We start from the raw sequence: 28,000 nt of genomic DNA, 5'->3' as shown, positions 1-28,000 counted from the left end.
GCATTTAAAATTTTATAGGTGCAGTTGTCATAATGTAAAGAAATGGTACAACAGTTACTTGTATTCTTTGACAGCATAAAGTAAGGACTGAGAAATGAGTTGTAAAAGTGAGAAAAAAACACACATAGAAATTGATGTTTTAGCAAAGTAGTTCCAAGCCTGTTCTTGCTAATGGCATGAACAGAAGTAGTAGTAACTTCTATGTTCTTCTCTCTTCCATCTCTTCCTGGGAAGTCTTCAAAAATTGCAATGAGTACTCATTGAAGAGATAAGATGTTCTTCCAATGTGGGATGATGTAGATATTTTAGATTGAAGTATGACTGGGGATTGTGTTAATGTATTGGGAAATCAGGAGGGATGGGGGGCTGCCTGGAGTAATAGCTTCGAGGTTCTATTCCTGTGCTCATACCATGCCTGATTTGGCATTGTTTTTGAGACATCTTTAACATGAAACCCAGTCTGCCTTATTTCTTCGAGATCACTGCAATTGTATAATTTTTAATTTGTAGGACAGAAATAACTTACAACCTTTAGGTAAAGATCTTATTGGACACTCTTCCCCCTGTCAAAGCAACCACTGAGGCTTGCAAGTACTTTTACTAGTATTTTTTTTCAGACTAGAACAGAACACGAACTTGATCCAAGAAAAAATCTGTCCATGGCTGGGGATAGGAGCAGCCTTCATATGCCAAAAGCCATAGTTGTTCACTTCACATGCTCAAACCTATTGATACGGGATCCCCAAATAACTGGGATCACCAGTATAACTGGAGATGTAAGAGGAGCAGTTCTGTTGGTAAATAATAGTGCGAGGCTTTATTTTGGTTGTCTAGTATAAATGCGTAAATCTTTATTCAGTTTAAACTTAAATGAGGAAAAATTACTGAATTCGAGTCTTTGTTCCCTTGCATATTTGTCTAGAATGTGTCTTTGCCATAATGATGGTGCGATGATGATGAATATTTTCGTGTAGTAAGTTTAGTCATGGTTTTGCATTTGATCTGAAGCAGACATGCGGGGGGGGGAACAGGGACAGTGACACAAAACACATAGAGAATATTGCACAAACTTCTATACCTTGTTGAGTAAATTAGTGTTACTGTTTTCTTTTTTAACATCATTGCAGACATGTTAGACCTAAACACAAACTTTTATCCTGTTGCAACTGTCTTGCTTCCTGTTGGGTAGGAAGTGCCAGAACGTGCCAGAGGTTTTACTGGTACAAATGATTGCACTGTTATGCTCTTCCACAGTGAGCAAATAGCCTCAACACAAACTGTAAAGTGGTAACAGCGTTTGGAGAATGGAAGGTAGATCTTTAACTGAGTAATTGCATGTTTCACCATACAACCTCCTGCTTCTGCAAGCTTCATAACAAACCAAAGAAAGCACTTGGATAAAAAAGAGTTAAGTAGCCTTTGGCGGTCTTGATAGTGATTAAAACATGTTTATAGAGTACTTCCAAAGCATACCCAAATATTAATACAATTTTTAAAAAGTAGGTTGGGCCCTTAAAAGGGCCTTATGAATGGGTTTTTATTTAGTATCTTCTCCTCATAGTATTTTAACTAGGAAGATGTTCAATTTACTGAACTCGTAGGTACTGTAACATAATTCTGCCAAACTCAGGCAGATTGGCATCGTGCATGAACTCCGAAGCGAAGTACCCAAGAGGTTGTTTGGCTGCCAAACTTTATAATGAAAGTGCCAAACTATGTAATGTTTAGTTATTAACCTCTTGGGCTAGACCCAGAAGTTAGTAACAACATTTTGAACTAGCCAAAGTTGGAAAAATCCAAGTAGAGTAAATTACGGTCTAGCTTGAAAGTACTGAAAGCAGGGACTGGTGCTCAAGTCCTCACTAGGAAGGAAGGAGTCAGAAGAGAACTACAAATGGGTGTTAATGTTAAAGTGTTCCCAAACACTTGGAATGCAGCTTGTACTACTGTGTTACATGAATGCCAATAATCATCACCACAGCTAAGTCAATACAATTTCAGTTGAGTTAAACAACGTTCTTCTGTTCTGCGTAAATTTACTATTTTCACACATCTGCTTTCCCCAGAAACGTCCATTTCTATGATTTAAGGTATTACATACAGTTTATTGGAGGACCACCCAAAAAATAGTGAAGAGCAAATTCCCACACCCATCTTCAATAAGACCTCCCTAGACCTCCGTAGGAGGACTAGACCAGTGTGATACAGTCTGCTTATGTGCCTAAGTTCCTGGATATATACAGCCTTAGGGCTGCTGAGAGTGCTCAGTAAGATGATTCATCTTTTCATTACAAAGGAAAAAAACCTGCTGTGGTCTCTGTATTGTGCATGGTATGAAAACTACACTTTAAGAATTAGGGAAAACTAGAAACGTCAGTTAATGCTGAATCTAGCAATTTATTTCTTCCTGAGCAGCTTTACCATAAAAAGTGAAGGCTGAAAGACCATAAATATAATCAATTTTATTAAATAATAAAAGTACATCAAATATTTGTATTTTACCCAATTAAAAAGTACTGGTCAAACAGAAAACCAATCACAGTTCCATCATTTACTGCTCAATCAAATGCGGGTATTGCTTACCCTGGCACTGTGACAAATAGTAATAACCTGATTCTGATGCAATGCTTCTGTAACTTTGTTGGAAAATAAACTTTAAAAGTTCTGTTTGTTAGAAAACTTGGAAACCTGTAAATAGATCTAACCTTCTTTTCAATCTTGTTTTCAGTGGCAGATGTTGTGGCTTTAATTTTTAAAAATGCTTCTATTTTGTTCTCGCCCGTATTGCTACCGGGAAACGTCAATCTTATGACTTAGTCCTCCCCATCTATAAAGCGTTTGGCTTAATTTCCTCTAGCAAACCTATTTTTACTTGACTGGTCCTCTTTTTTTTTTTTTTTTTTGAAAGGCAGTAAAGAGCAAAACCAACAAAGATTTGGTAGGTTTTCTCCCTCTTTTAGAAAACAGAACATTTTTGAGACTCTGGTGAAAGACTTGAAGTTCCATTTTGCATATCCAATCAGCCTTTGAGCTGTCTTGAAGTTATGTAAGGAAATTAATAGCAGATTCAATGAATTTGCACCAAGATGCCAATATGAATGTTACTTGGCACCAGAATTTAGGAGCTTGCCCTATGACTTGTACAGAATTAAGCAACTTTGTCACCTCTTTCAGGAAGATGTAGTTGAAACTGGAGTTGAATCAAGAACACCAGTAACATTTCAGAAGGCGATGTACAAAGTGGTAGTCTGAACTTGGTTTTCATTTATCCTTTTTCCTAATCCCTTCCAAAAAGCACCCACGCCAGAACTGGATGTACTTTAACGGAGTGCTTTTGCATTCTTTTACCGTTCTTTTGGTAGTGTCTTAAGTGTAAATGTGACACTGCTAAATATGTTGTATGTTAAAGAAGTGTGTAATAATTTTAATGTGGTATTTGAAGGTAAAAATGATCTGCCCTTTGTGCATTTCCTTTGTTTCTCATTTTGCATTTTACTTCTAGCAATTCGAGATAACAAGAAATCATTACATTGAACTAGAGGTATGAATGCATTTTTTAAATAAAATTTGTGTGGAAAATATGCTCAATTATATTTTATTGGCACAGAAGTCAGCAATTGGACCACCAAAGTGTGCATGCTTATTATTGCACATTAACACAAAAATCTTTATCTCATCTTTTTCCTTCAAGTTTGCTGGGAAAACCTTTTGGTCACGGTTTCATAATATTAGTGTTTTTGAGAACTATACTTTTTATTTTAAATTAAAAAAATAATTTTCAGACTCCACTATGTGAGATGGGGATCAACTAAAGGCTGTCCCGTTAAGCTCATCCATTTTCACTGTACATGCGTTCAGCGATATTTACAAATTGCACGTGGGATACATTTGATAGAGGGAGTGCTGTCCTTCTAGTGCAGTTTACGGTGGCGATACCTGCCTGCTTTTTCCTTCGCTGCATTGGCACAGGCATTGTGCTTATTCTGTTGTAAGTGGTTCCAGTATTTGATCAGTTCACTAGGTTGGAACTGATGGGAGGTAATTAGGTGGCTATATTTACAGCTGGAGTAAGAAACTCGCCAGTGATTGAAGACAAACTCGTTGGGTGGAGGCATGGGGTCAATTCGCAGCTTGGCAAGGCAGATCCCCACGTATACATCCTCTAAATGTAAACGTCTGATGCCTAAGGAGACTTTAAAGATTTTTTCTGCTAAATCTCCAGAAAAAACATAACCAGTTCCAGAGCAGAATACAGGATAACGTTCGCTTGGATACAAATCAGGTGGCATGTACCACTTGCTATCCTTGTTCCTGTTAGGTGCGTAACCTCTCATTAAATAACCTGTAAAATATTTGTGCCTTGGAGGAAGTTCTGGTTTCAGAAGCTTGTGTATTAAATACTCAGTATTGACAAACATATCACTGTCAGTTTTCATAACATACGGAACACTTGGACAATACGATGCAACCCAGTTCATTCCCATCAGAGTTTTAATGGTTAAATTATAATAGGTGTCTAAGTATTCTTGTTGAATGATGTCATGGTATTGTCTACTTTCCTCTAGTATGGTGCGTTGTAGGTATCCGTTTATCTTGATGCTTAGCCCCAGCAGAAAGATGCGAACAATTTGGATGCCAGGTGTCAGGCTTTCGTTCCCCCAGGTTTGTCGAATCGCCTGTCTAGCTTCCACTTGGCCTGGCTCTGCAGCTATGAGCAAAATTAGAAAAGGGGTCTTCTCCTGGCATTTTTCAGGCTCATTGATGATGTATTTGAAATGATACGAAGTTGGATGCCCAGCACCTTTCTCATTGTAAATACTTCCATTGGCACTGAGCGTGTTTTCCAGACCGGTAACTCCTTGGGGTGACAGCTCGGTGTTGTTGGAGTTGGTGACTGTTTGAGGCCTGAGAGTCTGAGGTACGGCGTCTTTCCACACGTTCCTTAGAGAGCTGTGGTTCATCTCACTCTTAGTAGACCTAAATCCTCGTATAGTGTAAGCCATGGGATTTTCTCTGAAAGCAGCCCTGCCCGGCAGCCAGTCGTGATGATTAAAAAACAGAAACACAGCAAAAAGAAATACGAGAGAGACCAGGCCAATGAGATGGGTGCGAAATAGAGACCTTTTGGTATTCCAGGTCATCTTTGCAAAGCAGCAGTGTCGTCTTCTCCACTGAAGCATGTTGTAAGAATCCAATGATGAGACAATGGCCAAGCAAAATGCTTTTCCCTTCCTTTCTGGATCCGCTGCTATTCTTTGGTATTCATTTTCTTTTGCTTATGTTGAGTGATTCTCTGCAAATGGCTCACTCTGCAAAAGTTTAAACAAACAGAACACAAATTCTTAATTTTACCTGCTCATAATATAGAAAGCTACAATGAAAAACTAGACAGGAACCTATAACCAAGTCCTGTTTTTTTGAAAAACAGCCCACGTTAATATGAACAAGGTCAAATTTTTGCTAAAAAATAACTTTTATCAAAAAAAAGTTGTTTGATTTGATTGCTTATAATTTTTTTTATTGTAAGAGTTGAAAATACCTAAAAGCAAGCAAGCAAACAAACAACAACCTAGAAACAATTGATCATGCTAGCTGAAGAAGTGTGAAGTAGACTTAAATAGCATCATGTCTACTGACTGAAATCCTTGTACAGTGCTTGAGGAGGACTGAATGAAAAGGGCTTGATACCAGATGGAAGGTTTACTGGCATTAATTAAAATTGATTTGACATGCAGAGGCTAGTACGGTTCAGTTTAAAAACCCTTTTTGTAAAATGGTCATGTAGTGGTGGTGGGACAGACGGTGCAGGGCTGATTATGGCAGAGCTCTGTTAGTCACAGTACACTGCTTGGCATGTTTCCACCGGCCCCGACTGTGTTCAGAAAGTCAATGAGAAAGTGCACCTGTCAAAATTAATTTTTAGGGTCCAGTAACCTCACTGCACAGCCCTTAGATGGTAACACATGATAACATTTTTGGTCACCTTTCAAGCACCTTTAACCTTCTGCTCCACGATGAAGGAAAGGACTCAACTCCTGGCTGTTGTGCCAGGCTCGTGTGCAGCTGATTTACAGTCAAGCTGTTGATTTTTAGTGGACAGAGATCTTAAGTAAATGCTCATATTAACAAGAAGTAAAACTGCACAGCTCCAAGTTACTTCTTGGCAAACTATCTGATGAACGTGACTCTTTTTTCCCTCTGTGGATTTAAATGTAACTGCTATACTTCAGTTATCATGCAGAAATGTGAAGTATTGCTAATAGCAGCTGTAACTGTAGGAAAAAGTGCCAAAGTAGTCTGTGCTTCATTTTCTCCTAAATTTTTTTCATATTCAAGAGCAGAGTCAATATGGCAGCTTCATGATGCTGCATATTAAAAGCTGATCACATCATCTTGTAAATGAACCTTTCACTGCACAGTAGCAATTCGTTTGCGATTTTCAATTTGCTCTAATTTATTTCTGGGCCCTGGGGTTTTGTATAGGAAAAAGGATGACAGTTGAATAAGGGTCCCACAGAAAATGCTATTTTTAATATAAATGTGTAATTTATTAATTACTTTGCTATCTTCTAAAACCAATATTTGGATTAATTTCTGCATTTAAAAGTTAAGTGACATGTTATATGGGGAAATTACAGGATTTTATGCTGTAAGGAAGTAATTTAAGAAGAGATGGCAGTTGAATAATATATTATTATGTGCGACTGTAACGTTCAGTCTGCCTAGTTAATGTAAGGGGAAAAATGAGATTTCAAAAAGGATAAGGAGAGACATCACTAAGCTTTATTTTAATTACTGTGTCAGTTGATATATAAACAGAATAATGTATATGCAGAAGGCATCACTCAATATTTGGAAGCAAGGGAAGTAGTATTGCACTGAGTTACTGAGTTCAAACTGTAGTTTGTCTGTCTTATTAACCTCCACCAGGAGGAGCAAGTAAGCGGGGATTTTAACTGTGGTTTGTAATGATAAATGTATCTAAAAAGACAAAACTGCCCCTTACTTCTTTCTGAAATGGCAAAATATTTGCCTGGTGATACATTAAGCTCTTCCCTGTTGTTGCATCATGTTCATGAATTTTGTTTTCAGGCTCACTGCAAGTATTTCTCTTCTGTTGTTCTTTTTTAACTACTTGAGACTGATGCTATGGACCAGAAACAGAGCTATCTAAAAATTATTTTCCCCTCCACAGATGTTAAACCTGTGTCTAAAATATGCTGCTTGAGAATCAGCCTGAAATTCCACACTGTTCTTAATGCTGCTTAGCTCAGAAATTATACCTTAGGGTAAAAAGGAGCTAAGCCCCTGACGTGGAAGATGTATGCTTACCTGAGCACTTACACCTTCTTTTGCATGCTTAAAAAATAAAAGCCTGCTCTCAAAACATAATTTTTAAAAACATAATTTTTAGTTTCACTGTGGTGTGCAGTGAGTTTTAAATGAAAACTCAGCTTTTTGGGATGGATATCTCTGTGTGAACAAGCACGAATACCACTTCAAAAGTTATCCTAGAACTTAGGGAAAATAGTTGTTCAATAGCAGCTTGGAGGGCAACGGTGGCAATACTTGATTAATTATCGTTCTGTTTTGTGTGTATGCAGTTTAGGAAGAAGTCAAAACAAGAATTGCACGAGGAGCTGAATGCAGAGTAGCAGCTGTAATTTGGATTAACTTTGCCACACTGAATTATTCCACTTCTAAAACTTCAGTCATTAGATGCAAATACTTTGGCAAATCTGTACCGCATTACTAATCTGTTTTTAATTTTTAGTTGAGGTAGTAGGCTTTTCTGTGCTCCTACTTTCACACAAGAAAAAGTAAAAGGGAGAACCTGGTTATATATTATTTGTGTGAACTTAAAACTGCTGCCTTTCTGTCATGCACAGAGAAATTGTCCCAGAAATGGGGTTGTAATGGGTGAACACCCCCCTCCCATTTTTTGACTACACGTTCACATTGTGCATATTAGATTTCTTATGATTCTCATCTCATCTGCCATTACAAAGCTTATTCTCAAAGAGGTTCTTTCTCCCTTTATATGTTTCCTTGATTTTTTTTTTTTTCAAGGTGGGAATTTCCTAGAAAACCTTCAGTCCCTGTTTGCCCTTTAAAAAGGCCTTGTATGGATAAAGGAAGGACCCACACCTGTTTCTTAGCATCATAAACTATTGACTGAAGGAAACACACGCACACACACACCCCACCACAAACAACAACTTTGTGCTTTGGTTTCTTTGTAATTCAGGTGTAAAACATTACAGAGGGTATTAAGCATTTGAAATCCAGCAATAGCAATTGCTCCATTGAAAAAAAAATATGTGCTGGGATGCGTTGATTAAAAGTAGAGAGCTGTCAGTATATATTAAAAACAGCATCAAATAATGACATGAGAAAAACCATTAATTTCTCTGTTTAATTAGGGTTAAAGCTCTATTGTATTTGCCTGATTAAGATTGCATTTCACAGAAAGCTTATGCGCAGGCACCAACCATTGGCAGTAGGTAAAAGCAAAAAGCAAATAACCAAGTATAACCTAAGGTCTCTATACAGGCACCTTGTCCTCTGAAAGTATGTGTCTGCACGTAACTCTGCATTTCGAAACTCTGACTTAGAATAGTTCTTCATTTTGGGCACTTGGTCGTGCGGTCCCTGTTGTAAATGCCCGGTGTGTGCACTGTGAATGCCTCCTCGATTTTGGTTTGTGGTCTGTGCTCTGCTAGTATTTCAGCTCCTTGTACTTTCAGTCCTGTTCTATAATTGCAGCTTTGCAGATTGAAGGATTCGTCTCCCTGTTTACATGCCCTGGATTTGCATATTTTGATTAGCTGTGGGCAAATTCTTTAGTTAGGAGAGTTCAGGAGGCAGCCCGAGCTGCTATTCTGACAAACAGCAGCAGTTGCATATTAGGCCTCATGTACGGCGCCTGAGTTCACTTACAAACTGCATTAATCTTTTGCACAAAACAGGCAGTGCTTAAGGTGAGGTCTGATGTCAGGCTTTAAAATGTCAGATAGGAGAGTGGCTCCGCCAGCTAGGCGTGCTTCTCCAGTGCTGCCTGAGGGCAGAATTCGGTGTTTGTTTTAGAAGTCCTGGGAAGTGGCTTTAGAAGTGATCTGAAATGGGTGACTGTGAGATGCATCCTTAGGTATGTGAGCTCTTTCCAGTCGCAGTTGCTCTGCTGCATGTTAGCATTGCCTCGGATAAAGACAGCACACTTATGTTGCCCATTTGGTGATTTATGGCAGCTTATTGGCAGATTCTGCAGATAAGCACTTTCATTTTGTGGTGCCTAAATCACTATAGATTTAGGTCTTAAATTTCTATTGTAAATAGTAACCTGTCTGCTTGCTTGCTTGCTACATTTGGAGTATTTAAATTTAAACAAGAAGTAGAAATGAATGACAATTAGTTTGAGTGCCATTTTACAACCCAAGTTAAACAGGCAGTGTTTTCCTATTAAGCAGAAATTGCAATGATGGCATGAGGGAATTTATGTGCTCACCATTTTGAATGTGTAGTGTTTGAAGGTTTCCTTTTGGGATCTCAGGGGAGCCTGATGTTACTTGTAAAATGTGGTGCCTGATCGTGCTGCTGATGGTTTAAATCATGTCCAGTCTTTTTGCACACTCCCAATTTATGCTTGGCTGATACTAGTCTGATGACATTTTGCTGTTTCAGGGGCAAAAAAAGAAAAAAGCAAGTGTGAAAAAGGTCTGAAGGCACTTTTTAGATAATGTAATTTGACTGCATGGTCTGTTTTGATGGTTCAGTGCTCTCAGTGTGTGTCACATCATGACCATTTTACCAGTGCTTTAAGATTACTTCAGATAAGGATTAATTCTGACCTAGTTTCCGAGGATTTCTGTGTTTTTCTAGATTGGAGGCTTTTGAGTTTTTAATTTCTCAGTTAAAAGCAATCATTACAGTAGCTACATTATCCCTTTAATCCCTCCTGTGCCCACACCAACCTTGTGCAGGCTGTAAGCAGCGTATTAAAAGAGTCTGAGATAGTGACATTGGGGTGGTGAAAGGAAAACCTGCTGGAATTTTTCCCCTGTTTAGAGACACGTTATCTCTCGGGGCTCTGCAAATTAGGAACGATCATTATCTGGAATGGCTGAAAAGGTAACAGACAATTGAATGAATATCACACGCAAGGATATGACATACCTTCCTTGGTCAGGCCATTTATGGTGCGAGGATTATACCCCCAGAAAATAGTTTTGGCACGCCATCACTTCAGCAAAAAAGATGCTATCGAACATGCGCACATCCCCCAGCAGTCTGCTTCCTGCGATCGCTTTTCACGGTATCCAATCTGTCCATCTGTCTGCCCGTTGCCGCGTTACCTTCCCTGCTCATAAGTGTTGTCCTTGTCTTGGGGCTTTTTGTTCATTGTTCGAACAAAAGGACAGTAGTTCTCGTTCCTGTTCCGATCGGGCTCGTCTGGTGTTCGCAGCCGATGTCTTGGAGCTTTTACATCTGGTGTTTCCCTTGCCGGACAATGCAGTGCTGTGTTCTCCTCTCCTCAGTATCCATATTTCTAATGGTAATGTTAGCTGTGAGTGCTAGCACGTAGTGGCTCACTTGCCTTCAGTAATAGGATTTGCCTCTCTTCCCTCCTTCATTGTTGCTAGGCAGTAGTAGAAATGGGTTCGAGCTGTTTTAGGCGAGGATTGTGGTCTCTGAAATCCATTCTGTAGTTCTTCAGCTGCTGCACAGGCAGGCAGCAGTTTAAATGTGGGCTTTGACAGATGCTGTCTTCTGACAGAGCAGAATTTAACGTCATTGCTTGGCTGAATCCCACGTGATTGTTTGCATTCATTTTGACTAAATCCAAAGGCAGCCAGAAACCTTTACAGGCTCTTGCTCCTATTTGATAAATGATACATATTCAGCATGAGCACAATGATAGGTGAAGAGTATAAAAATTGTATGATTATTAAATGGATGATTGAAGGTTTTTTCAAATTGTTTTCACTTTTCCTTGACACTGTAACTTATGATTCTCTGGGGGATTTTTAATGCGAGACATTCTATTTCCGTTTTCCAAAAGCTGTTCTGCACTGCAAAGGAGTTATAAGTACTTAAACACCAAAGCTTCATTTAACCCATTTGGTGCTCCTAGTACGATTTTTATGTGCCTACATGATGACGGGAGGAGGAGGTGTTTTTTGCTCATGCTTACTTTACACATGCTTCACATGCTTCCCCTTTAAAAGCTTTTTGTAATTTTAGGCTAGTCAATTAAGCTGGATGGCACTAATGTATAAACACGTGCCGTTAAGCTGCCTTTTTGCTGTTAATGGCTTTCTGCCTTGGTAAAGGTTGAAGTCTGGTATTGCAGGACTGGGGGCACTTGATTTAAATTATTGATGGATGTAAAATGACTTTGTTACAGACATACCTATATTACAGGATTTGTCTTTCTGGTCCCGGTGAAATTTGTGTTCCTTTCATTTCTCTTCTTTCAGTGACTGGCCATGCTATGCTGAAGCACCTTATTATATTTACTATACGCTACAAATAAAAGTTCTCAGTAGGGGATCCTGAAAACAGAATACTAGCAGCATACTTACCAAAATGTTTACTGGTCAGTGCATTTGTCCATCCTTTTATTGAAAAGCTAAAGATTTCAGTGATTTGGACTTCTTTTTTTTTTTTTTTTCCAGCCAAAGGCTAAAGCAAGCAGAATTGGTCTATCATATGGATTGGGGAGGTACTGCCTTCACTGGCAAATAAGGCCTTCCCAGGCAGTCACTGTGTTTTACTACCCTAGATGCATATTCTGCTAACTTACTAGAAACATGATCAGATTTATCAGTCGTCTATGCATACTAAATTTCTCTAACTTTGCATTTAGCAGGTCTTTGCTCATCTTGTGGAAAACTAAGGAAAAGGCTTTTTTTTTTTTCCCCTGCTACTTTCTGTTTGTGCATGTGACTGTACCTTTAGGGAGTCAAAGTTTCAGGAAAAAGTTATTTTTATCTAACTCCCTTCTTCAGTACTTTCATATGATACTGCAGGTTCCTGGATATTTCAGGAGGGTGGAACTTGCTTTGCTCTGGAAGCATGACCTGAGAATTTAAGTAACCTTGTTGTGGTTATAGGTTGGAATAAGCTTTATTTTGGCTACATCTCACCACGAAGGGTCAGTGGACTGCTTGTTCTTGATCCAATGAGTAGTATGTTCCGTAATGTTACTATGGTTACATCTTAAATTAGAAGCTGCAGTGTTAGCCTTTGAGATGCTTCCATCTCTGAAAGCCAGGAAGGAGTTGTGCCGATGTGAAGATGTGCCGTGTGTACGTAAGGAACACTATAGAGTTACCATGGCCAGTGCAAGGGTGACTGTGCAGTGAGTTCTGCAAAAATAGAAACAGATGCGAGGAGTCAGATAAGACGCTTAGGCACAAGACAACTGTGAACCAGGCAGCATGCCTCTGTGCAAAACAAAGGTGTATAGCTATGGAATATTTTCTTCCAAAAACTTTAAAATTTTCCTTTGTGGTTTTTGTAGGGTATCAGTCAAACCTTGTCAAACTACTTCTAAGATAAAGTAGCCCCTAAGGATGAGCCATTTAAATCAAGTTCTCTCTTGACAACAGTAAGAGAAGTTTCTCAAATGAATGTACAGTGGTTGCAATAGTCAAGTGTACTGCTTAGGAAGAAAGATAATTTTCTGCCTGGTGGCCACGAGTCCCCTGGAAGTTAAACTAAATACATACATCAGAGCTGACATGTAAACCAAATGTTCCCATATGGGCCATGCTTTTTGAGTATTCCATGAATACTCTGCAAAGATTATTCCACTTTATCAGAGTGAATTGTAGTATTATTTCAGATGTAATGTATTTAAAGCCTTTCAAGTGACAATTCAAAATGATTAATGGCAACACTTTCAAAGGTAGTTATCTTTACTTTAAAACTTCTATTTTTCTTGTTGAGATCTGTTCATACACGATATCAGAATGCTGAGTTTAAACTCTGTGTTAAGGATTATTATGTGTGTGGCCAGTGCCCATTTGTCTCTGCTTCAAGAAGAATACATTTCCAGTATGGCATTTAGATTAGAGAAGACAGAGTTGTAGAGTATTTGTAATCCGAGTGGCTATTTTGTGATCCCAGTGTGTTCCTGAACTATCTCAAGGATATTTACAACTGAATGAAAAACAGCAGTCTAGAAATGACCACAAGTGTCAGTATCGCTTGCCTTATTTTCCTTAGCAAAATTTCAGTATTTTGTAGTTAATTGTGAAACCCGTCTTGCACTTGCTGCGTTTTTTATAAATGGTTGAGGTTTTGCGCTCTGTTGAAATGATACCCAAGCCATAAATTCAGTGATTCCACTAATCTTTGACTGTTTTGCATTTTACACACAAATACAGCAATAGAGATCAATCTGAGATGACAGAACATCAGAAAAGGTTTCCAGTAACTGTGAAATGTGCGTATTTTTATGTTCCCTAATGAGCAGTTTATAATTGTTCTATCACTCAATAAAGGATTTAAGCACATCCCTGAATTTAGCAAAGTTGTTACAGAGAGAAAAGACGAGATGATCTCTTAAAGTCAGGAGGGCTTATTCCATTGGCCTAATGAAGAATTTCAAGGGGATTTTTCATAATTCTGAAGCTTTTAATTTTTTTTATTAAGTGAATAGGTATTATAGCTCTCCAAGAAGTCAGTCCTGGGAGTTCATACACTTCCTTGTGAAGAGCACAGGTCAGGAGTACTTCAAAAATGCAACTGAACAGCCAAAGTGCATCTGCTTTCAGTCCACTTTTGTGTTCTGTTTTTGCATTATATTCAATCTTTGCATGTTGGACTACTGTCCAGAAACATTTCTTTCCTCAGTAACATGTTATTTTCTGTCTCGATCACATTTTCTCTCCTTCCAGTGTTCTGATTCTTCTTGTCTTTCCCCCAGGCTTTGCATCCAATTATTGCTGATCTTAAGTGCTAAATGAGGATTTTCTTTCCAGGGGATGGACAACATAATTTCGCTTATATTGTGCAGCATTTTTGGATGTGCAGCTCTCCCCTGGTGAAGTGACACACCAGTGCCAGTGGTAGTATTTTCTGCCTGTCACAAGCGTTCCTTTTGCATTCTGAAAAGAGCGTGGACTTTATGAAGCTTTGATTCAGCACAGCAGGAGAGAAGGCCAATGAGCAGAAGTACCAAACGTTCAGAGGCAGTTTAAAGAACTGTGGAAAATAAACTTACGTTTTCCCCTTACCTTATGACCTTTTTCATTCCAGCTGCCTGCACTGTAAGATCAACTTGCCCCTAGCATCCCCCCACACTCTCCCAGCATGAGAATTTGAAATGAAAAGTGAAATCATTATAGAAACTGAGACTTTGGTGAAGAGCCGGTACTTTTTATTAAACTTCTTTCAAGACAGGAAGGTGGCATCCTGTGGAAGTTAACAGGTCACCTCTTAGGCCTAAGGAGAAAAATGCATTGTTCTAGCTTTGATAGCCTGCCTGTTACCACCTGTCCTGCCCCTTCTTTCTGCCCAATCTGTTCCCAAAAAAGGTGCAGAGAAACCTTTTCCTTTAGGTTGTCTTCTGGCCTTTGAAGCATCCCAGGGGTTTGAAGAGCCCTGGCCCCTCAGGTTCACCACCCGGTCAAAGAGCTCCTGCCCAGCACTCTTCTGGGGCTGCTGGACGAGCTACGGCCATTCTCTGAGAAGGAGAGAACTGCAGCTCTGATGTTATCTCCTTGCTTATTTGTTTGGCCATGTATATGGTTTGAGTGTACATATTCAATATACTTACTGAATATGTGAACATGGGGGCATTTCATCAGCCTCAAAAATTCCTGGTTCTGTGTGTTAAGTGAAGTTGAAATTGGTGATGTAGATCTTCACTTCATGTTGCATAACATGAAATTGAGCAGCTGGACTTTCAGACCTGTCAGAACTTCTTCAGTAGCTTTAGTACAGTAATTTCTACAGCTTTCTTCTGTAGGTACCCACATTTACAGCTGATTTTGTGGGATATACAGGGTTTACAGTAGAAACCACAACGGTTTAGTAAGTGTCTTAAATGCCTGAAGCCTTTTCTTCTAACACAGATGCTTAGACTGAGAAAAGCAACAAAATCTGTGGGAGAAATCCTTTTTCCAGTGATCCGAGTGGTTCTATCCCGGTAATAAATTTAAATAGTATTAAATAGATCATGTTCAATGCAAAAATTGAATCTTAACTTGGAAAATAAGTCCCTTCTTAAGAGCAGTTCCCTACAGTGCTCTTGGACATGCTGGGGAAACTAACATTGCTCCCAATACCCTGCATACCAACTGGTTTGATAGGTTTACTTTGGCTTGGCCAGACAGAGTAGTGTCTGTTTTTTCCCCAAAGTTGTTCCATGTTAATGATTCCCTCAACTTAGTGGTTTCCAGTCAGTGTATATTAATGAGTAAATCACTTCAATATGTTTAATATGGTTTATCATGTGTTGTAATTAAATTCATTGAAGTGATTGCCTGTTATTTCAAAGGAATTTGTTCTTGGGGGGAAATTTATTTGGAAGTATTCATTTGTATATGTTTCTGGTGAGCAAAGAAATCAAGCTACTGTACAAAATAACTTCCTAAGCCTGTGGTTGCTGGTCTGTCCTACAGGCTTCCTCTTTCTACTTCTGAAATTCACTTTACGTTTCAATGAGAGCGTTCCTTTAGTTACTTGCAAGGAAATGGAGACTATACCGTGGAAAACATTCTTTTCGTCATTCTTTCTGTAATTCGTGTAAGCCTCTAGTTTAATTTTGTGAGCCTGAAGGTTTTTTCATATAAAATACTGATGTATAATCAGAATTACTGGGATTTGGCTAATACTTAAATACATGACCAAGAGGAAGTCATTAGAGCTTGGCTTGTATTCTGTTAATTGTCAGAGAATATTGGTTCAGAACTAGAGTTTTTATTTTGCTACTATCCTCAACTATATTTCAGTCATTTTTCATGTAATTTAGGGTTATCTAATGGAATAAGAAAGTAGAAGCAGCTCTCTTGCATCTTGTCCATCTCAAGGCATAGTATTGAAAATCATTAATGCATACAGTACGCTGATTTGTACTGAACAGGAAGAAAAATATATTTAATGCTATAGTCCTGAATGCAAAATATTTAGCCTAAAATTAAAGATTTTCTATTTCTATGACAGAGATATATTCTAGTAACTCTTAATCACCATCTGCAAAGCTTTCTATCACTGATCTCTATTACTAGAGCAAATTTATAGGGATCCTGTCATCCTTTTAAAATAAATAAATTTATGTCGTATTCATAAATCCCACAAATCTCATGACCTTGGATGACGGGTTGCATGTTGCAGATCCTTTTTAGGTCTTCTCTTAAGGATTTGTGTAACAAAGCATTTTTCAGAAATCTGAATTCTTGTTTTTCTTTTCCCTCCCGGTTAATGCACATTTGAGCTTTACTCACATGCAAGTGTGAGGTTTAATGGTTTACAGTTCCAAAAGAAAGCAGCTAGCTTTAGGGAGACCAGATTTTTTTTTTTTTCCTCCAATCTTTGGGTCTCTGTCTTTACAGTTTGCCTTGGAGTTTCTTATTTTGCCAAGTATAAAAACCTCAGTGATTCTATTAATATCAGTGAGAAGCATAGTAATGCAAAAAAAAAAATCTACTTCTATCATATTTGTAAGCAAGGAAAGGAATTAAAATACCTCCTTAACCAATGTTGCTTGGAAAAAGGCCTGGATGCAATAATTAGAGTAAAGGGAATCCCTGTTGTTGAGAATTTAGGTCACCTCGTATTGAAAATATATAATTTCATTTTTTTTCCTTTTGACTCTATGTAGCATTGTCTGGAAGCATGCACCAGTATCATCTGTACTTTAACGCTGGCTTTGCCTAATGACAAGAAGGCTTGTTCTGTTCTGTGTAATTAACTTTGTTATCTGAGGTGGGCTGGGGAATGGCGTGGGGAAGGAGATAGCCCCGTAACGCGGGAACTGCTGGACGTAGCGCGGAAAGAGCAGCGTCTTGAATCTCTGCTCTTCCCTCAGTGGCAGGTTGGTTGGGACCATTGCCAGGTTAAAATTGGATCTGTGTATTCACATGATAATGCCCACGATCTAATAAGGCTGGTGGAATGTCAGCCATTAGGGAACAGATGCATCAGCCTCCTCTGAATGGTCTGGTGGAGTCGGTTCGGTCCCGGGTGGCCGGAGCTAATAAGCTGTGATGGCTCTGTGTCGGGTTGCTCGCTTGTTCTTGAAACAATGCTGCCGCATACATGAGATGCTTGCAAGATTTATAAATAGTAGCTCCATGCTGTGTGGCAGTGCTGTTTCTGAAGCCCTGCTAGCCTGGGAAGAAAGCTAGCTATGCTTCTGTGGAGCTATCCTGAGCTAATGAAATCAGTAAATCTAAGGCACCTCGCATCCGCGATGGAAAATCTGCTGCCTGGATTATCTCATTGATTGAGATCTGGTGGCAGCGATAGGCTGGGCTTATATAGAATGGCTGTCGTTGTGACTTGTCATTATTTTTACTTAATTTTCAAATATTTCTCTTCAAATTAGGCACTAGTCAATGACACAAATGTCTGAGAAGAAAAGGGTTTTTGCTGTTCCTTCAAAATAGGCACCTATTCAACTACACAAGAATATGGCAACATAGAAGTGAAGAAATGAGGAAGAAATAGCTCTTGAATAGTTTTTCCTTACACTTTCAAAATGTCTTTTTAGAAGAACAAAGGAATAAATATGAAGGTGTGAAGTTTCTGTGCCTGTTACCAGCCTTTTGAGCTATGTGTAAACTACTATGTGCTGTCCTTTCTCAAAAGGTGATGCTGCTATTTTGATTTTTTTTTTCCTCATAAAAGTAGGGCAGCACCAGCATAAGACAAGGAAATTATTGGATGAGTCCCTGTGAAATTAAATCTGTTTCTGACTGGTAAAGCTCTCCAGAGCACGTACAAAAAGTTCCAGGGTGTCATAACAGAGGAATCTTGTTACTCTATTTTTTTTTCCTCCTCAGCGAGATCATTCTTGGCATTGAGAACCTTACCATCTTCCAAAACATTGTCTGCTCTCTGTGGCTTACTCATTTTTATTTCCTGCCACCTAAGTGCTCAAGAGTTTTCCAGTGAGGGGATCTTTCTTTGCAACAGATTGCTGTAAGAAAAAAAAAAAAAAAAAAACTTGTTTACTTTTTGTCACTGACAGTAGGTTTTTCAAAGGCAAAACAACTGTTTGAAGTACCAGGACAGCTGTGAGGGCTGAAGGAGAGCTGAGCAGGTCTTACTGCTTAAGGCAGATTTCCTTCAGGTACACTGTGAAATCCACGGGATCATTAAGGACAACTGATACTTGCTAAAAAGTGAGTAGCAGAAATAATAGATGCACTGAACCTTACCTGCGCATGTGCTGCCCAGCATAGTTTGTCTTCTTAACTTTATTCACAGTAGGAAGCTACTGCTTAGATCAATTTTTGTGTGGATGTATGTATATACAGATGGAAGAAGCTATCTGAAAACTTTAAAAAACCCGTTTTAAAATATGCTTTTGAGCCTGTTTGTTTAGTGGAGGGGGGGGTATCTTTTTTCTGCAGTGATGGAGGAAGACAGTATAAAAGTCATAGCACAACAGGAAGATCTGAAAGTTTGTAGACTTTATGTATGGCTCTTATCCTGTCTTGATCTTTGAATAGGATGCCCCCAGACTGTATGAGCGAGACCTTGCCAGCTGACCTTCATTTAAGAGGATTGCATTTTTGCAGTACCAAAAATGCAGCTATGCCCCAGCTATTTCAAAGAGCATTCGTATTATAAAGCAGATCTCATAATGCATAAGCTAGAAGCTTGCAGATGGACTATCTAGCCATATGGATTGTGTATAAAATGAAAAAATAAAAGTTGAATGCTGTCATCTTTGTGCTTTGAGAACGACTTAATTTAATCTTCACTGCAAAAGGGAGAATAATGGGGAGTTGAGATATAATGCCAAAGGAAGCTGGAAGTAGAGGCAGATTTTTTGTAATGGAAAAAAATGTTTTGCGTGATATGGCCAAAATCCTTCCTGCATTTTAACATAATAAATTGTTTATCACAATTAATTTTTTACATAGGCATATATCATTGACTTTGGTATTCTGCAATAGGGCGACATGAATGATGTGTCCATTCAGAATACAAATGCGTTAGAGGCTTTCATGATCTATTTGCTATATAATACTGTAGCAATAAGTTACGTTGCATGCACGCTAGTGCAAAAAAAAATTGAAGTCAATTCTTTCAACCTGGATGTTAGCTGAAGTACAAGTAATGAGCATTGGTGCTATCACAAAAACGTGGTGTACGTTCTCCTACTGTTTGTCTTAAACATCAATGTGTGATGCATGAGACCAAGGCACTTGGGTACCACCCAGGTGACTGTTACGTGATGATGAAAACTGATTCTGTTGCTTGATTCACGTACGTGATTTCTTTTGGTGGGAGGAAAACAACCCTGTCAAAAAGTTGTATAAATTTTGAGTGCCGGGCTTTCAGAGCACACTTAAATGAAGACAACTGAAAGACAAACAGTACCTTGTCTGTTTGTTCTTTGGGTACGAAATAGAAGGTTTTAGTTTGTTATAATGTTTGGAGAACTGTTTTATCGAGGAATCTGTTAGGGAAGTGTAAAAGCTTAGTCTAGGAAATTCGGGGTTTGAGGTTCACGTCGTTTCATAGCTGTCCCGGCTGACAGTGAAGTGGTTTAGTGCTATGTATTAACGATCCCTGCAAAATACATTACATTTTTAATGTCAACATCTTTACCTAGGAAGGAAAGCTTCAGGCCTTTTGGAGTTATCCAGTTGCACTAAGGAGAAAACTTGGGGTGGAGTGGGTGGAGGTGTGTTTGATCTATTTTGAGTGCCCTTTTATACGTTTTTTTAAAAAATCATATTTTAATGAAAATCCTGGAATGAGAGTTCTCCAAGGAATGGCGTTAGCAGAATAGATGTCACTGGCAAAGCTGGGAGGTGAGAGCATGGATGAACAGGACCATCACCGGTGTGTAACAGTACCAAAACCATTACCTTTTCGTTTTCTGCATTTAATGGTGTGTGCAAGACTTCTTGATAATGCAATCCATAAAAAAGATGTAGGTCGTCTAGAACACAGTACATCAAAACTGCTGTAACTGGTAGGAGTGGGGTACTAGTATTGTAAATTTTAGAAATACTGGGACCTCAGAGTATCATACTGAGAAAGATGCCTTCATGGTTCTTTCTAGTGGCGGGAGCAGCCACTTGAGAATGCTGAGGAGCACAAGGTTTTTCTGTGATGCTTTTCTGTATTAAGTATGTAAAGTGTAGGAAACTGGAGCCCTTGAAACTCCTGAATATTTGTATTTCAAATGAGATTGTATTAATACGCTGCTTATGAGGTTCATAGGTTTGGTTTCATATTCCATGAAAAAAAATTACATATATACACACACGTGTGCACATATATTCTTATGAACCCCAAAAGTACCTTCATGCTCTGATTTAAAGTGTGGGAACATGGCTTCAAGGATTTATTTTGTTAAAATCTGAATGTAAACATTTTGATCTTGCAATAGATGCATTGTCTTCAAAGTGAAATCTCCTGAAATATTTTGTTTTACTTGACACAAAAATGTATGAATTCACGGAGCAGGAATAAAACATCGTTGCAATTGAATGGCAGCTGTGGTCATGCGAGTTCTCCAAATAGTGCTTTTTCCTATGGCAACTGTAGCAAGCCCGTACATCGGAAATGCAACTGTACTTTGCATCTGTTTTCTCAGATTGGGTATTTTTAGTGAAATAAAAGTTTAGTCAGAAGGTGACCAGCACCTTAGTGCTTGGGGGCAGATGACCATGTGCTGGATGTCCCAGCTTCTCTCTGGTGAGAACTGGGAGTGGGTCGCCTCCTCGGATCACATCATCACCTTGCTGACATGTGTGATGTTGTTGCAGGTGAGGGAAGGAGAAGAGGAACAGAATCTGCCCTGAAAGTAAGGGATGTGTTCCCCCACCCCAACCAAAGCTGCTTTTCTTGCAGAAGCCTTTGTCTCAAGGTCTTGGTGCAGTTCCCGTATGTTTTGACCTTGAATAATGCTGTGTTTATGCATAGCACTTGGCAAACAGATTTCACAGGGGCTTTTCTGATAGTACAAACTGTAAACATAAGGTTGAAATGAGGCATTTGACAAAGGGGAAAATTACCGAATTTGTGTTCTTGCTGTGGGGAAGTGATACCTTTTGCTGCCATTAGGATGGAGGCTGCTTATCCCTCTTGTTAAAAAGCATCTGTTGCACCTCCCCGCACACCAGAAATGTATCTTGATTTGATTCGCTTACTATCTTAGTGGTATATGATATTTTTCTGTTCAGTCTGTTTCATAAATTGAATCCAAACAGTAAGATCTATTGAGTAAGAGCAGGATAGAACATGGTTTTTGTTTGTTGGTTTTTGTGTGTGTGAGTATGGTGTTAATTTCGTTAACTTTGATATAATTTTTTCCATACAACAAATGAAAATAGTCACGTGAAGTCATGCAGCAGGGACAGGACAAATATAAACAATACACTGCTTTTTTTGTAAGCATGCTAAAACGCCTGGCCTTCCCAGTATGAGGGAATCACAGCGCGTGGATAACTACAGCATGTGCAACTGCGGAAATCAGCGCTTGTTCTTCCTGGACCAAACTCTGAAATTTTCACAGTAAATTACTGTTCTAATTACCTTGTACAGGCATCACTTCTCTTTTAGTACTTCGTCAAGATTTTTATTGCCAGTACCCAAGCTAGTGTCTCAGTGCACCGTCTGGTGATATGAGGGCTTTGATAGGTGGTATAAGTTGGAAAATTATTGTTTGCATATGGCACAGAGCACATACGGATGCATTCTTTTCCTTTTTGAATTATTTTTTATTTCCCATATGTACAATTGCTATCTCTTAGCCTGTGCAGCAAGTGGGTGACCAAGACTAGTGAAGTGTATTAGTGTACAATTTGCACAGTAAAGAAATAGAGAAGGAGTTGAGAAAATTATAGAGATGGCCTAAATTGCAGTGCCAGCATTACTCAGCTGATTGCATGCATTTGTACCTGAATGTTACTAGCAGCCTGTTGCAGGCCTCAAGTTCATTGCTTTTTCTAGACTCTTCCCTAGCCTGTGACTGCTCAAAACAGCCCTTTCTATGTTCCTCGAGGAACACGGTTTCAGGATTTTGTCCTGATAATTTAAGTCTTCCATGGTGATTATGTGGGAATTCGCCTTCATCTCTCTGACCACAGCCACCCAAGACAATTAGGCTTCCTTGCAACATAATGCAATATGTAACTACAGTGTGTGTTGAAGTCACTGCGAGCTGGGATTGCTAAAGCTGGTAAGGTATGGAAGAGTAATATTAAAACTTCTTTTTTTTTTTTTCAATGAATGCAAATGGAAAGGAGAAGATCGTATCAGGATGAAATGTAGCTCAGAAAAGGTGGTGCTGTCTAATTTGTTTATCAAATAGTCACGGGGGAAAAAAGAGGTTTTTAATAGCTTCCTACATCTTACATCTTAAAATCTCCATATCGTAGCATCCCTTGGTCTAGGAACAGAATTCAGCCTAACTGAGGGGAGGCTGGAAAGAAGAGCTTCATCAGTTTCTGTTGCACTGAGGCTTTGAATAGGATCACGTATAGTTGCTTGGATTTTTGTTCAGTTTGGCTGTTTTGGAAAAATTTTCACACACGCGTGAAGGATCTGTCTGTATTCGTTTAGGCACCTGCAGAGCTTTTAAAAATATTCTCACACAAAGCATTTCATGAGTCTTTCCAGAAGCTACAAAGGAACCTTTCTGAAGTCTTGTAAGCCTTTTCCTCTGCTGAGTTCTCTCTCAGCGAATGCAGGTGTAAGTGGGATCTTCCCATTGCTCCATACTGAGCAACATTTTCTTTAATGTGCATATGATGCCATTAATTTAATGCCATTTCCAAGCATGATGTAAATAGGGAAACAACAGTACTTTTCTGTGTGTTTAGTGTTTGGCTGTCAGCAGTGTTTTTATGCTAATAGCTGTTTGAGCCCCATATTCTGTGATGTTTTTGGTGAAGAAACGCTTGATGTAAGTGTCTGGCTAATTCCTGCAGTTACAAGTGGTATTGGAACTAGAGATTCACCAATGTGTGAGGTTGAAAGTTGGAGACAAAAATGTTAGGAAATTGTAGGAAGTTCTCATTTATGCACTTTTCAGCCCTATTGAGATGATGTGACATACGTTCTGATCTTAATATAAAGAAAACTAGTAGAGTATATACATTTGTAACTGACTTCTGATAAAGATGAAACAATCCTTTTTGACAAATACAGTTTGAGAACAAAAAAATGTAAGGATTGCCACGTAATACGCATGAGTCCAGCTCAAATAATTAACTCCAAAAAAAAAAAAAAAGAGTTCTAAGCAAAAATAAGGTTTTAGTAATAATCTACTTCTCACACACTTCAAGGGAATGAGTCATTTAAACATACATAGATATACGATAGGTAGGTCTTTGATTCAAAAGAAATAACCCACCAGAAAGTTCTCTTTGCAGGTTCTCTCTAAATCTCTCTGCTTTGAGTTGTTCTTGTTTGATGAAAACAGTTTGTCCCCAGGAAAATGGAAGTGCATGCGTGGCTGGCTTCTCTCCTGCTCCAGATTCATAATCCAACAGCGATGGTTGGTTCTTGGTGATATCACCATAGTTTTCTGCCATCCTCACTTGCCTCTCCTTTCTCCTTCTCCCCTGTGGTTATAGTGTTGCAGTCTTTCAGAAGAGACTGATTTTCTTGGAGTTGTGCAGTGTATGTACTAACTTCAACAGTATTTTCAAAACATGGCCTCACCTATAATGAAACTTGCCTTATTTGTGAGAAGATGAGCATTGTTTTCTTTTGTGCAACTGATTTTGAGGATTGGCCATCTCCTATCAGCATTTTTCCTTAAACTGCTTGAAAAGACATGATGTTCAGTGCAAGTAGCTTTGCCTTTTGAATAAATGATAAATTCACTAATTTTTACTAACCCCTTTTGTCTTACATCACACGAGTTTTTAGTTGTCCAAGTGGTGAGGTAGTGGTGCTGAGGAAAGTGCTGCTTTCCTTATGTATTAGTATCAAAGGGCTTTGTTAACAATAAATTTTTCCTTTCAAAATTAATTATGTAAAAATAGCTTTACTTCTGCTTAAATTCCCTCATATTTTCTTGATTATAAGGAAGTTGAAACAATGTAAATAGTAGAAATGACCTTTTTATTATTACTGCGATCAACACAGGCTAAGATGACTCTAATATTAGCAGTATTTGTACAACAGTTAAGGTTCTGTTATCAAATTCTATTTTATTTTACAGTGTAATTTAAATTTAGAAAGGCAGCTAAAAGCTTGCAATATATTATTTAAATATCTGTCTTGGGGGACTGCGTATGCATGTTTGTGTGCATAGAAGTATGCAAATGAGCTATACCAGCTTCATGTGTAAATAAAACGATTATGTGAAATGCTCTTTAAACTTCACTGAGATTTTCTTGATATGAATAGAAGTCTGAAAATTCTTCTGAAGATTGCAGAGGCAGAGCAACCCAGTTGGATTGTTTTGCTTGGTTCTTTGGAAGATTTCATTTTTGAGGCTTTTACGGGCTTAACGTTTTTAGAACAAAGCCCTACATTTTCAGAATCTAAGCTATTTATATGAAATAGATAAATGTTTGTATCAAGCTTAAAGTAGGGCATCCAGGCCAGATGTTTTTGAAGTCATCTCATTGTTTTGACTTTGTTGTACGTTAATGGTGTGTTCCAGAGTTAATTTCTAGAACAGTGATACTCTTTTCCACCTATGCTGTTGGTTTAGACTGTCTTGGTTTTTTAGTCTGGCCTTACTACAACTTTCAAAGGCTTGATACTTTAAATCACTCACAATGATAGAGTTGCTGGTAACTAAAATGTTTTTGTACTGTCTTCTCTAAATCAAGTAGGTAAATTTGAAATCTGTTTTTTAAAGTTTTTTACAAGTGTTCTATCCAACTGTATTTTTTTTTCTCATTTGAGATCTGAGTGTTGCAGCTTTATGTTCATTTTATTTGAATACAAATGAGCTTGGATGATTGTCTTCCTTCATGGATGTTGAAGCTGAAAGCTACTTAATGTTCTAAGTAGTTGCTAATATTTTAGCGGAATCAACTGTTACTTCTTAGTTGTCCTCTTTCTGTGTGGGAGCATGCAAGTTACCTAATAACTTTTAGATTTTGGTGTAAAGGTCTTGTACTACTATAAACTGTAAACAGGAATGAAATACAAATTAAATTTGCTAAATTAAAAAAGCCACAAGATGGCATCGAATTGTCGATTCTATCCTTCACTCCTAACGTTTTTTAAAGGTCAAAATATTAGATTGTATGGATCTCTACATAGGAACAGTTGGAATAGCAAATGTGCAGTGAAATCGTTGCAGTTCTTGAGTTTTTTCCTTCCAGCATTTGGAGCTTGTGAAGCAACAGTTCTATAAACTTCTAAGAGCTTTTTGTGCCTCAAGAGAATGAAGTATGGCTTTTAGGGGTCTAATGTGGTAGGAACCATTAATATGGAAGCAGAATGAATTCTACAAGAAAGCGTATGCAGCACTGTATCTGTAGCTGATGTGATGAAATCCAAGGTAGTATTAAGGTTTCAGGATGTTTTCCTGATTTCTTTCTATGTCATGTTGTTGCTCCTGAATGCTTAAACACTCATCTTTAATATAAATCACAAATAAATATATGTAACCTTCTATGGTAAGTTAGCAAAACTAAACCCAGTAACGTGTTTTTGATTAAAATACCATGTTAAGTAGTTGTCTTAAAGCAGATTTGTATTTTTCAAGTTACATGGGTTTGTTACTAAATTGGTTTCAACTTATGAATATTCACAGTATACTTCTTAACAGTCTAGAGTGGCTTATGCATAAGAATTAGGTATGTTGTCTTTGAGCAAAACCGTTAAGTGTTCAGAAACTTTGAGGAAATGAATGTTCTTTAAATAGCTAAACAGTGATTTCTGCTGCTACTGATGCTCCGGGTGCAGCTGCACAAACAAAAGCCCCCCTAATTGGAGTTGGAATTCGCAGTGTGTCTAGTTACTTAAGAGTAACTTTCAAATTCCTAATGTGAAGTTGTTAATGTAAAATATCTTACTGTGTACTCGCTGAGAAATAAGCTACTGTATTTACAAGGACGTAGCTATTCTGAGGCAACTTCTCATTCGCCTATTCTAACAGGGCATAAATTAACAGCCACGCTTGCTGTGTGGTTAAAGGAACCCACTATAATATTTACTCTGTCAACTTGATCTTTTTTTTTCTCTCTCTGAGAGAAGCCATCATATAATTCTGTGGTTATATGTGATTTGTAAACAGAACTCATGCCATAAATTAGTGCTTCGTCATAAGAAAAACCTACGCCTCTATTTGAATGCTCTTGAAAAGCGTTCAGTTTGTATCTAAACTCAGTATCTTTTGTTTTCAGGGCGGTGTGAAATGTTACTGAAATTATCTTTCAGATGATTTTCTTACAGAAAGCATCTTTTTTTCCCTTCATGTATCTTGTCAACCATAACCATTTGTACTTTTATTTTTTCTCGATCTTAATAGCATACTTTTCTTAAAAAAAAATCAGTGGTTAAAGTACTGGTCACTGCAACTACATTTTTTTTAAATGGTAGAAGGTGATGATTTTAAATGGTAGAAGGTGGTGATTAGGTCACTCACGATCTTAAGGTGACAAGAGAGATGATGAATCAGTGGTGGAGGAAGGGTGTATACCTTCAGTGGGTGACAACCGATCAGTGTCTGGTGAGAAGCCAGCATATCTGGGGCTGTGAGCTGAGATTCATCCGTGAAATTATCACAGTCTAAGGCGGTGATTTACAAAACTAAAAGTCATGACCTCCATCATTTTATTGATTTTGCAGAAATTGTTCTTACAAATGGAAAGGTCATGGACATAGAATTGGTAGCTGTGTTTTTGTGTCTACTCATCTAAATGAATTTATTTCCTACCATTAATCACACACTTTGATGTTATGCTTGCAGTATTATTTATTTATTTTGCAGTTGAAATGTTCTTAAAGCCTTGCCTTTTCCTTTTATGCCTCTGCACAGGGTTTCCCATTCATCACTTCAGAGAATTCAGACAAAAGTATGGGGAAAAAAATCATTTGCAGGCTATGTATATCGCTTGTGACTACGTATGTTCTGGTGCTTTATGGCAATCTTGGTGAAGAGAAAAATCACAAGCACAAGTCCTATGGAAACTCAAGCAAGGCTTTGTGACTGTAATTTTTTCCAAGGCTGCAGAAAACCTCCAGTATGTTTGAAGCAGCTCCTTTGTCCTACCCCCATGGCAGCTGCCATAGGACCTGCAGGTCTGTTGGAGGTATTGGAAGCAGTCAGTAAGTGGAAGGGAAGGCAGAAAGGCTGCAGTATTGATTCATCAGGGAGGAAAAGTGAATGGATGCATGGGATTGCAGATAATGGTAGTTAAGCATCCAAACAAACTAAATTGGGTTTGAAATCTGCAACTTAGCGTCACTAGAAACAATGTTTCTGTAGCTTGCCAGCTTGCTTTCTTTTTCGTTAAGGTTCTGGGGCTTTAAAGACATGCCATGGCAGAATTCTTGGTATTTCTTCAAAATGTGTCACTAGTGCACCACAGGAACAGCCTTTTCACATAGAAAATCATATTTTTCTATGGAAACAGATGCAAAGTTTTATTTCTACTTTCTTGGCTAAAAGAAAGGCGATGCAGTTTTAAATAGTGGTTGCTCCTCAGCTGCAAGGCTTCTCTCAGAGATAGGCAACCTTTGCTGCTTCTCTTCCTTCAGAGTGCAATATTCTGATGTTCATCATTTTCTCAGGAATTACGGTGAAAGGACAGGCAAAAGTACTTTTTCGTAGATATTAAAAAAAAGTCTTAAAATAACAGTTACTGACTCAAATGCCCTACATAGA

The 28,000-nt window shown here is 38.4% G+C and overlaps 2 protein-coding genes across 3 annotated transcripts in view; one reads left to right on the top strand and one right to left on the bottom strand.

The window, feature by feature from the left end:
• Positions 1-28,000, top strand: part of CDC73 (cell division cycle 73) — a 101,957-nt gene that overhangs the window by 49,257 nt on the left and 24,700 nt on the right. The window lies entirely within an intron of this gene.
• Positions 2,378-10,773, bottom strand: B3GALT2 (beta-1,3-galactosyltransferase 2). Of its 2 annotated transcripts, XM_035333354.1 has the most exons (3): positions 10,174-10,773; positions 9,506-9,672; positions 2,378-5,309 (listed from the first exon to the last, which is right to left on the bottom strand). In XM_035333354.1, the coding sequence occupies exon 3, from the start codon at positions 5,178-5,180 to the stop codon at positions 3,912-3,914; it is 1,269 nt and encodes a 422-aa protein (XP_035189245.1). In that variant the 5' UTR covers positions 5,181-5,309; positions 9,506-9,672; positions 10,174-10,773; the 3' UTR covers positions 2,378-3,911. The 2 variants fall into 2 exon arrangements, with proteins under 2 accessions (XP_035189245.1, XP_035189244.1); XM_035333353.1 differs by lacking the exon at positions 9,506-9,672 and having other exon boundaries at positions 10,174-10,772.

Source organism: Oxyura jamaicensis, chromosome 8, assembly GCF_011077185.1.
Source record: "Oxyura jamaicensis isolate SHBP4307 breed ruddy duck chromosome 8, BPBGC_Ojam_1.0, whole genome shotgun sequence".
NCBI classification, from domain to species: domain Eukaryota; kingdom Metazoa; phylum Chordata; class Aves; order Anseriformes; family Anatidae; genus Oxyura; species Oxyura jamaicensis.
Note: the sequence above shows the minus strand (reverse complement) of the source record. Positions and strands in the feature narration are given on the sequence as shown.

Bases quoted from the DNA above. Each gene is read 5' to 3' on its own strand.
- B3GALT2 (XM_035333354.1), bottom strand. From the start codon at position 5,180: ATGCTTCAGTGGAGAAGACGACACTGCTGCTTTGCAAAGATGACCTGG.